The 11,842-nt window shown below is 39.9% G+C and overlaps 1 protein-coding gene across 1 annotated transcript; it reads left to right on the forward strand.

The window, feature by feature from the left end:
* Positions 1–5,251: 5,251 nt before the first annotated feature.
* On the forward strand, positions 5,252–11,126 carry cdk7 (cyclin-dependent kinase 7). Its single transcript, XM_069138913.1, has 12 exons — positions 5,252–5,343; positions 5,558–5,617; positions 5,708–5,741; positions 5,819–5,886; positions 6,019–6,087; positions 7,958–8,068; positions 8,153–8,271; positions 8,647–8,746; positions 8,847–8,933; positions 9,020–9,169; positions 9,890–10,028; positions 10,750–11,126. Exons 1-12 carry the CDS (start codon positions 5,278–5,280, stop codon positions 10,776–10,778), a joined length of 1,032 nt encoding a protein of 343 aa, XP_068995014.1. The 5' UTR covers positions 5,252–5,277; the 3' UTR covers positions 10,779–11,126.
* Positions 11,127–11,842: the final 716 nt, after the last annotated feature.

Raw genomic sequence — 11,842 nt, forward strand, 5'->3', positions numbered from 1 at the left:
ACACACGCGCGCGAACGCATAAAAACGGCACTCTGTTCTCAAATCTGTTGCCATGGATACCAGATACAGGCCGCCAAGAGGGAGCAGTTTTCCAGCTTAAACTGTAAATATTGAATTATGATGGGGAGGAAAGAGACAGCAGTGCAGGGCAACGTTCCTGCCTGAATGATCTAAATATCTGGATAATACTTTCATCTCTATTCACCGCTACAGGAAATCTGGTGCATCATTTATGTTCAAAAAGATCAATCTGTTTTACCAATCCAGCCATTCCAAGTCTCTATTAGAGAGCTGCCCCCATTCCTTCATTTCTGCCTGCCTCTTTTTGTGTGGAAGATCTTCGTTCCCTCAAGTGGGACACAAAGTAAATGCTTCCCTAGGCCCGATGTGCAACTCATAAAAGTGAATTCAAACATTCATACCACTTCAGCAAATGCTAAAGCTTTTAAGTGGCAACAGTTCCTCTGTGGTTTGATCAGTGGGGAGAGAGGAGATTGAAAGACTGAGATGAAGTGTAAAAGGAGGAAAAAACGAGTTAACAATTAGTAAAAGCTTTGGCAAAATGTTTTAAGTGAGGCCACTGGAGGGAAAGAATGAGAAAGAAAGACTGACGGTAAATGTCAATAATTGGTTTGCTGTCTTTATGAATAATAAAAGCTGCGGAGTCAGCAGAGATAAAACAATAATAACTCACTGATATTCATAACAAAGCTACCTCACTTGATTACGCTGAGGAAAGAGAGTCAACCTTGAGCTGACATTGCGAGCAGGATAGACTCACATTCAATCAATGAAGGGCTTTTCTCCGGGAGTCCACTAATCTCACAGGGCAGCAGAGGGTCCATCAGAGCTGAAAGACCCCTGGGACTGACTGAGGTAATGGGGTTAGCCGAGAGAGAGCGAGAGTGTGTATGTACGTGTGCAGGAGTGGAGGTCTTCTGTAAGCAAGACAGTGAATACACACAACTGTGGTTGTTACTGTAACATTTTATGCTGCAGATACAAATGTGCATCTGTGTACGTGTGTGTGTGTGTGTGTGTGTGTGTGTGTGTGTGTGTGTGTGTGTGTGTGTGTGTGTGTGTGTGTGTGTGTGTGTGTGTGTGTGTGTGTGTGTTTCAGAAGGTGCAGGGCCATGCTGATAGAATGAGAAGTTAATGGGACGTGTGACAAGGTTGATTACTGAGGCCTCAGTGATCTGACTGGGTTAATGAAGTAAATGACTTCTTGGATAAAACACCCGTGGGGCCATCTCCACCTCCTGATACATACAGACAATCAAAACAGCCTTTTCTTCTCCCTCATTTACCTTCCCAAGATGACTGGCTTGAACACTGGGCAGCCCTTACTTGCTTAAGACATACACTGTTTTTTTTAATCAGTCCTGGGGCCATTTTCGCTCATCCTCTTCTTCAAATCTATAAATGCATCCCGCCTGCTGTAGAATTTAAAACAAATATGTACGACATAAGGCAAACAATGGAGTAAAGTATAAGGGCTGCATATAGCAATTCATAAAAACAGAGCAGCTTGGCACACAGTGTTCAGGCGCTCTGAAGGACGAGAGTGTCCACATGTAGTTTGCACATGCAGTCAAACTTGGTAGATGCAGACACAAACAAAGGGAGAGAAAGATATATATTGCAAGACTCTGTTCTCCATTTGGGGCTGAGATAGAGATTCTTCTAATGAGAGAGATAACGATGTCTGAGAGGAGATGCAGGCCGGAAAAAAAACAACAACGCAGATGGGAGCTAAGACAACAACAAAGATGCCCTAAATGCATTTGACTGTGGACTCCCTGCTGGCTCTGTCTATGTGAAGAGATGACACTGCGCCCATCCCCCTGCTACTTATAAGGACATTATCATAATGTTGGCTGTGTATGAGCCGAGCTATCAAGTGGTCTCATCTTGAAGTCCTCCATGAGCCCTGGTGCACGCTGATGCTTCAGATGCTGGAGGAAGACAGTGGTGAACAACAACAACAAAATGTTGCCCTAATATTTATTCAAACTGACAGTTCTGGCATCTAACAATGCAACCCGGGACTGACAGCAGCAATTTGACGAATCTCTGCGTTGGTTGTAAACACACTGCAGCAAGGAAGATAATGACTGTCCTTCTGTTTGTCCTTCTGCTTTCTTATTGTCTTGTCACTACAGACATTTGCAAAAAATAAAATGGGCAAAGTAAATCATGCTGTGGGCTGTGTGTTGATGTCTTGCAATAAGTCAGTGGTTTCATAAATTTGGGTTCAAATCCTGGCTTACGTGCCATACAACATATAAAGATTGTCAACCTCTATTAAACGCATGGATGACAAATAATTAGTTCTCAGAAACAGATATTGTTTGTCAGGGCTTGTGTGAACCTTCACACCTCAAAAATCCACCCTACAACATCCTGTTGTGTTATAACTGTGCATGTGGTCAGATACAGCTGCATATGTGTGTGTATATGTGTGTGTGTGTGTGTGTGTATGGTGTGTGTATGTGTGTGTGTGTTTGTGTGTGTGTGTGTGAGTAGGCCTATGTGAGAGTCAGACACAGAAACAAAGAGGAAAACTCCCTATGACAGAACACTGCTACTTCCCCTGAGACTCAGTGAGTAAAATGAAGACAGAAACGTACAGCAGGTGTATAATACACCACCGAGAGTGATTATGCTGAATCATTCATTGCTTACACATTCAGCGACAGCATTTAAGTTCCTTTTAAGCCTTAAATTTCCAGTGTATTGACCTACAGAGTGCATATAAATCACTTAACATGAATGATGACTGACTAAAACAGAAAGAGAAGGTCTTAAGTACAAGAACCAAACAAAGGCAAACATTAGCTTTTGTCAGTGTTGTTTTTCTCTGAAAAATTGCCTTTCAGTTTAAGATTTCACACTTTCATTCGGTTTTTAGAGCTTGTATTCTGCATTTTTAAGTGATATGCATGGTTTGTGGGTGATGGTGGCATTTATGAGTGTGTAACAGCGTGTATGTTTGGCAGGGAGATGCAAAGAGGAGCTTTTTAGGAAATAAAAGGGGAGTGAAAAACAAAATAATAGAACACTGTGGGGGTCATCCAAATGGCCTCTTCCTCACTCTTTTAAAGACAAATGGCCAGATTGTCATAGCTTTACAATCAGACTACAGTGTTTCTGAGGACGACTGAAGCAGCCTCATAGTAAACACAAAAAACACACCTGGCCTGCAATTGCTGTTTACTGTACATTGTGTGAACACTGTCCCATCTGAAGCTGCTCTTCCAGCAGCAGGATGTGGTCGTGCGGCACGTCCTCGCTCAACAACACCCACATCCTATGAGTTTGATAAACAGCTTCGTGGTTTCACTCTCCTCCTGCCCATCAAACAGAGGTACACACACACCGGCTCAACAGCATCCCCATCTGCTAATGTGACATATAACCAAAGTGAGTTATTGTGCATAATGTTACCCATGGTATCACAAGATTTACTGTGACAAACTGTATAAATACTCCCAGAATAAGTTATGCCTCTCCTCATCCGCAGCCTTGCCAAGAGACTGGAGGGGAATGAGCTCAAGAATATCCTCAAATCATCTCAGAATTAGAAGAGGACATCAATGTGTCACATTTGTTTTAGAGCGATTGATGTAAGTGGGTCTGAGTTATGTCTGCCATTGGACAGTAATGTTTCACATTAAAGCACGCCTGTGTGTCCCTAAAGGTTGATTTCATGATGCCAGTAAAGACTGGAGTACTTCGCTTCTCTTTTCTTCACTTCTCTTCTCTTCTCTGCATGGTTGCATGGGCACATACGGTCCTGTCAGTCACATCTGTGAGCCTGTCAGACTATAAATGTGCATACATCTGAGGGGAGAATGAGGGGTGTATTAGGCCTGCTGATCCTTCACACTTCTCTTGTCAAACTTAACATGAAAATGAAAGTCAGTGTGTGTGTGTGTGTGTGTGTGTGTGTGTGTGTGTGTGTGTGTGTGTGTGTGTGTGTGTGTGTGTGTGTGTGTGGTGTGTGTGTGTGTGTGGCAGGAGACAAGGAGGGTCAAAGGAGAAGAGCCATGCCTAATCCTGTGGGATGTGAGGGTATCTTACTGCGTATGGAGATGCGATGTAGAGATGTGCTCAGTGGTGCATGGATCACAAAACCTTCCTAACTGACAGAGGAGACTCCCGGGAGACCAGTGTCAAACTGCTAAATGGTGAAAGAAAGAAAAAAAGAAAGAAAGAAAGAAAAACAACTGTGAGGAACATAACAATACTGCATATTGCATCATAACTGCAAAATGTTAGATAAGTCCGAGCCAGATAGGATTTGAACTGACATTTGTTTTTCTTTAATTGAACAAGACATCTTGAATTATTAGATATTGTTAAATTATGATTATGATGATGATGATAATTATTATTGTTCAACATCATCATGCATTATTTGTTTATATGAACCACCATGTCTTACTGTATTAACTGATTATGCTATGATTATCTAATGATCATTATCATCATCATTATTGCTGTATCACACAGCATCGTGCTAGTAGTATGGATGATAGCCAAGATTTCATCCGTCTTGAAAAACACCTCTCATACTGCACGGGACTTTGTGGGCTTTACAGTAAGCTGCTAAACCGTAAACAATTTTAGTTAGACACAATTTGCAAATCTCATTGATTCTTTTCACAAAACTGTAAACACATTCTCACACACTAAAACACATTTCCCACTGTCATGCACTTGTGTTGCATAATGGTAACCACAGGTAACAAAAGTTGAACACAATTCAAACACAGGTGTCGTAGCTTAAACACAACAATTCAAAACTGAGTTGTTGGAACTCAACTAAAAATTGGTTGCAAATAATGTGATGAAACTCATAGAAGCCAGTTCACAGGTTGTTTATATCAACAATGGACAGAAACTAAGAGAGGGGTGTAAGAGGTCTCCAGAGAGCAAGAATCCCCTCACGAATCCCCGTCGCTGACGACAAAACGACACTATTGGACTGCTTGAAATTCAGCAGTGAGTGATTGAAAATTTTGACAAACATTTTTATAAAAACTATAAACAGAAGCAACCAAAAAGTGAATAAAAAAAATAAGTCATATTATGGTTTATTTTAGCTAACCTGCTTTAGACTTTGGTCCATTTGCTGTGTCGTCGGTGTTGGAGTAATCAAATCGACAGGTGGCGCTGTTGGTCAGTTTAAAGCCTCCTTTAACCCGGAAATAATATCCGCGGACCTTTAACAAAGCAGGAAGTCTCCCTTAATGAAACTGACAGTTAGCTGTCATGGCGCTCGACGTGAAAGCCAGAGCCAAAAGATACGAGAAACTGGATTTCCTCGGAGAGGGTCAGGTAGGCAGAAAGATATCTCAGTGATTTGTGTCTCTCCGCCTCTGTTCGCTCGTCTTTGGTTTGTTTTGAGCAGTTTTGTGCTGAAAGCGTGACGGCAAGCTAGCAAGCGTTAGCCGGTTGCTAATGTCAACAAAGCCGCTCTCTGCTTCGAGCAGCTGGAGGCGTTCAAGGGCTGTTTTCTGTGCTCACTTCTCTCTCCGTCTGTGCTCTTCAGTTTGCCACCGTGTACAAAGCCAGGGACAAAGTGACAGACACCATAGTTGCCATTAAAAAGGTACGAAGCAATATCTTTGGACTTTAAACTCGCGTCTGAATGTTTTTGTTGATGTTTAACAATAAACTCTCGTTGTGTTATTTCTGTCAGATTAAAGTTGGCCACAGGACTGAGGCTAAAGATGGTGAGTGCTGACTGCCTGGTTTGCACACACACGTCGCTCGTGTTTTCACACTTTTAACAACAATATTTCATACACAGGTATTAATCGGACTGCTCTTCGAGAGATCAAACTGCTGCAGGAGCTGCATCATCCAAACATCATCGGGGTAGCTAAACGTCCATTATATACTTACACGTGTTACTGGTATTTCTTATGACTAGTAAATCATTAGTTTTCTATGCTGTGATGTTTATCTTATTATGAACTAAGCATTAGTATTTGATTTGATCTGTTTCAGTTGTTGGACGCCTTTGGACATAAATCAAATATCAGCCTGGTGTTTGATTTTATGGAAACAGACCTGGAGGTGAGACATATCTCATTCTGACTACCTTTTTTTTTTTTTTTTTGTCTCTGGGCATAATAACACAAAATACCCATACAGTAAAGGAGCAGCATATAGGATTGAGGAGGATCTGTTGTCAGAAACTAAATGTAATTTTCATAATGATACCCTCATTAGTGTATAATCACCTGAAACTAAGACTTGTTGTGTTGACAGTAGTCCAGAAGGGACAAACCAAACAGAGAGGGCCTTTTGCGAGTTTCAAGGCGACTGTAGATTTCTCCTACATGCTTAGAAGGAGAGGGTGAGATGAGGGGCGCAATGAGCAAGCTCACCACTAGATGCCACTAAGTCTGTCAAACTGCTCCTTTTAAATGCTCCATGCTGTCTGGTGAGACATTAACATATCGGTAAAAAAGAAAAAGCGATTCAGAAATGGGATATTCTTTTTTATTTAATCATCCATTATCTATCCATCCCTTTATGATTGATTCATGATTTAATTATAACATAAGTTTTTTTTTTTTTTATAATATAAGTTTTTTATAAATATATATATTTCCTGTAATTTTAAATATCTTGAGCCTCAATAATACTAATATTTGAACTTTCTGATATAACTGACTTTTTCCTGAAAAATAGCCGTGCATAATAGACTTTACAAATTTCAGCTTTACTGGTTTGCCTGTGATTTTATTTTTAGCAACATGGTGAAATATAAATCTGTACAGTGGACCAGGTTCATGTAATTTAGTAACAAAAACTGTAGTTTCAAATTTAGATAAAAATCATCAATACCACTTGATCACATAATGTTGATACAGCTGTTTTTAAGATTCATCTCCATAGAGAAACGTCATTAATGTCATTCATGATGATTAAAGACATTGTAAAAAAAAAAAGTATTATGTTTCTTTTTACTTCTGGGCCTTTAGATGAATATTTTACCTTTTCAATACTTCCTCCTCGTTCGAGTGCATTTAAAAGTCTTATTGTAGATTAAAAAAAAAATTGTTTTCTAACAAATCTATGGACTTAAGGTGTGTTTATTTGTGTGCGCCCATGTGTGTGCTTATGTGTGCTTATGTGTGCTGCTCATGCTTATGTGTGTGTGTGTGTGTGTCAACTTTGATATGAAATAATTTTCTGCCATGTTATGTTGCTAATTCTATGAATTTCAGAGCTGACCATTTACAGAATCAACAAAACATAGAAAAATAACTATGATTGTGAGGTATAGCGCCAGAACAAAGCAGACAAACAAAATTAAAATGGCAGTGAGTGCTCTCATCCACCCTTGTGTCTACAAGATCGCTAATTTTTATAGTTTAAACTTTTCCTCTTCCTCTGTTTTTTTTTTTTTTTTTTTTTTTTTCTTACAAGGCTCCAGATGGGTGCCCACCACTAATACATCAGACTCTAATAGAACGATGCAAAACAAGATAAATGCGCTTTAAAATAATCAATGTCACTCGGTTCTTCGCTATCGCGATGAATTGATGCCATTAGCAGCTCCCAGGCAGCAGACAAACATGAGGATGAAATGTGAAGCTCACTCTATTACCGGTGCTGAAAGCCTATCTTTAGGCCACGTGTATGAACATTAGCGACAGATGCTTTTATTGCCCTGTAACATTACATAGCAGGATGCTGTAACCAGCGTTTTCAGAACTGGGTGAGAGGTTGAATCTGTCTGTCTTGAATCTGCCTGCGTCCACTTCGTCAGAGATGCATTCCGGTTGTTATTTTTTTCTAATTCTATTATCTGCTCAGATACATGTAATTACATTTTGAATTTATGGCCTGCAGCTGTGTAAAAACATGACGTGAAGGATGAAGATTATTAGTTATCAGATATCCATCTTAACTTAATCTTGTCTGTTGTTTTAAGGTGATCATCAAAGACACTAGCCTCGTCTTGACTCCAGCCAACATCAAAGCCTACATCCTCATGACTCTACAGGGATTAGAGTATATGCACCAACACTGGGTCCTTCACAGGGTAAGATTACTTTGACACCACACATGCATACATATGCACACAGTTCGTAATTTACATATTTTGTTCCTTTTTTTTTTTGTCCAGGATCTGAAGCCAAATAATCTGTTGTTAGACGGCAACGGAGTGTTGAAGTTGGCTGATTTTGGTTTGGCCAAAGCTTTTGGCAGCCCCAACAGAGTCTACACACATCAAGTTGTTACCAGGTCTGTGTTGTGTCCCTCGGACTGTCCTAAAAATACAGAACTCAGACTTTCCTGTACGATCTTCTGTGTTACTCACTAGAAATCTGTTAGAAAAGCTTTTCTATATCCATTTAGGTAAATATATCATCAGGTTGTTTATTACATTGTGTTTAATTTATCTCATTTGGGATTGGTAAACAGGTGACAATATGCATTATAAAAAATTGATTTGACCACTGGAGAGCAGCAAATCAGAAAATGTTGTTGATGGAGGCTTTAATCCTTACTCTTCTTAATAGCACAGGGTCCAGTTTGTGTTTTACAACTCCTAAAGTGGCTGTTAGTGAGTTGTAACATTGAACTCTCTCGCTTGTTGTTTATTGATTTCTTTCCCAGGTGGTACCGCTCGCCTGAGCTCCTGTTTGGTGCCAGGATGTACGGTGTGGGTGTTGACATGTGGGCAGTGGGATGCATCTTGGCAGAGTTATTGCTTCGGGTATATAAACCTCACCTCAAAAAGAAATTGACACAGTAGCAGAAGACGCTGTTATTTTCATCTCCATACTAATGTCCCTATATGGTCTCCTTTGCTGTAGATACCATTCCTCGCTGGAGATTCAGATCTTGACCAACTGACTAAAATCTTTGAAGCTCTCGGGACACCCACTGAAGAGACATGGCCTGTTGGTATCTGTTTGTGCCTGCTTTTCTCTATTTTGATGAGATGTGGGGATTCTTGTATACATTTATTTGTCAAATGTCTCTGCAGGGAGTAAGTAGTCTACCAGACTATGTGTCCTTCAAAATATTTCCTGGAACACCTCTGGAACACATATTTAGTGCGGCTGGAGATGATTTACTTGAGCTACTACAGGACCTCTTTACCTTTAACCCATCGACGAGGACCACAGCCACACAGGTAATAAGCACAATAAAGCCCTAATAATTCTATGAAAAGCTTTTAGAGCTTAAACAACTGCAAAGACATTTTTTTTTATTTTGTTTTTTTTAAACGGTTTCCTGGAGTATTACATTTGAATTGCTTTTTTTTTTTTTTTTTTTTTTTTTTTTTTAAAGTATGTCTGAGTGCAGTGGTCATACCTATTAGTGATTTTAAATATTTTTAAAAGTTAGAATTAAATGTATATTTTGTTTTTAAATGTGTTTTTGGACAAATACAGTTAGAATTTTCTCTTACATTTTTACAGCCTCACAGTAAAAATATCACAAGAAAATTATGCAGCTTGTGGTCATGAGTTGAAAGACAAAAAAAAAACATGGACCATGTATGGAATTTTATTGCCATGAAGTTTCAGGAACAGTCCCAAACATCTTTAGATGATTTACCAGCATAACCTTATATTATTACAGCAGTTTGTGAGCAAATACTTTACATATAACATGTAAGTTCTGCTACTTTTCAGTTTACCACAGCTTTTCACACGTTTGAAAACATCAGACTTGATTCATAGCCGTAGGTGACATACACAAGATGTTACTCCATTTGCAAAGCTGCACTCCTAAGAATGGAGATTGCTGTCCAAATCAGTGTGTAAAGGGAGGCATATGGGGAGCGGCACATTAGCGGGGCAGTGCTAACAAGGTGCTGTGTTTATAGTGTTGTCCTTTTGTTCCGCAGGCTCTGAAGATGAGGTACTTCAGTAATCGGCCGGGTCCCACTCCTGGTCCCCAACTCCCCCGACCAAACTGTTCAGCTGAGGCCTTGAGGGAGAGGGACATAGCTGGGCACAAGAGAAAAATAGAAGGCCTGGAGACAAGTAATGAACACGCGTTAGCTCATATTCGCATTAAACTGTATGCGCATAATCCACCAAGTATATTCATAAATCGCAAAAGACCAACCTGACTCTGATTTGCTGATTTGCCATTAGTCAAATATAGCTGCTTGGTGAAACTGTTTATATTGTGGTACAGTATGTGGCGCAAAAATGGGAGGTGTCTTCAACACATGTTTGAGGTGGGTTTGAAAGGAGCTGGAGATTTTAGGACATCCCACTCGCACCCAAATTTCACACAGTATGTTGGGACATTTTTGCCCTCTAAATTATTCCTGTGCTCATATGGTTGTGCACACTAAATTCATGAATCAAGTATAGCTCTAGGTTGAACCTAGCAATTCAGTGGGTGTTGGCTACACTTTAAAGCTGCAGTTAGAGATTCAGAATAAAGTGTAGTAGAACACGCTCGTACAGCTCGGTGGATTGTGGGAGGGTATGTTTTACTGAAGTAGAGCCTTAGTATAACTGGGAGGTTCAAAGCTTTTCCAGCTCCTTCTGTGGTTTGGAAAATATCTGGGTTTGACTATATGCTATGCTGTATTACAGGGAGAATTCCAACACTTACAGTAGTCTGATGGTTTGCAGATTTCTCATTATAGGCTTGTTTTGTACATACAGTGTAGACTCAACAGGAGAACAAAATAACCTTTTAAGTCTTTTTCTTTAATGTTTGTAACAAAACTCTTTCTATTCATTTCAGCTGTAATGAAGAAGAAGCTCATTTTCTGACCAGAGGGGACCCATTAAACCACCTCTGCATGGCTCAGCTCCCTGCACTGCTCAGGATTGTCCACTGGAATAAAAGAGAGTCCAACACCAGCAGAGGCTGGCTCAGATGTGCTTGACTTCAGGACACTTTAGATATTGTAGCCATCACATGCCTAAGGTTAGCTCTAAATATCCAAGGTGCTGCTGTGTGCAGCAGAGACTGTCTGTGGTCAGTAGTGTTGGCTCTGGTCTGCCTTCATTAATGCCTAAACTCTGGGAGCCTGTGGGAATAAGTCCAATTATGTGACTGAAAAAAAAAAAAAACGAAAAAAAAAAAAAAAAAAAACTAGAAAGTGTGATTCTCATGTAAATGTTTTTTTTTTTTTTTTTTTTTTTTTTTTTTTTTTTTATTATTATTATTTTTTGTATGTAAGACCAATAAATGGTGCAAATGCATATATGAAGTAAACCTGTTGTGGTGGAGACAAAATGTGACACTTAAAGCAACGTTACCAACTTACTTTGAAACTATGTTATGATGTAGGGGGTAATATGATATATTTAGTTATTCTCAGTGGTATTCACAGTTTAATTTTTCACTTGTTGTGTGGACAGAAATCAAATTTAGTTTTTTGTACTCGGCATGTAAGTGAGAGGGTGGCTCTGTGTATGAGACAAAAGCCCTGTCTTTAGGGCAGACAGGTTGACACACGGCTTGACAGTGTCATGCAACAATGTGTCACTAGCTGTATTTTCTCCCTGTCTGTTCTCTTTGACATTGATCCAATACAGCGTGATATGTCAGAGGTCTGATGTTCTGCCAGGCATTGTGCTGCCCTTTTGGTTTCCTGTCAAAAAGGATCAGATTAGAGAAGAAGATGGGGGGGGCAGAGATAAGAGTATGTCAGTCTTATGAAAGTCACTCATATTTAATAAAATCCAGCCACATTTTCATTTTCTGTGTAAGGCTAAATGCCATCTGCTTCAATGTTCACGATGAGATCATGCATAAATCCCAAACTTCTGTTTTGCTGTCTGCTTGTGATTTGAGGTCATGTTCCCTAAGGCTGAGGCTGCCCTGGGTG

Source organism: Embiotoca jacksoni, unplaced genomic scaffold (genome assembly GCF_022577435.1).
Source record: "Embiotoca jacksoni isolate LCO1_2020_lvr unplaced genomic scaffold, fEmbJac1.0.p SCAF_8, whole genome shotgun sequence".
NCBI classification, from domain to species: Eukaryota; Metazoa; Chordata; class Actinopteri; family Embiotocidae; genus Embiotoca; species Embiotoca jacksoni.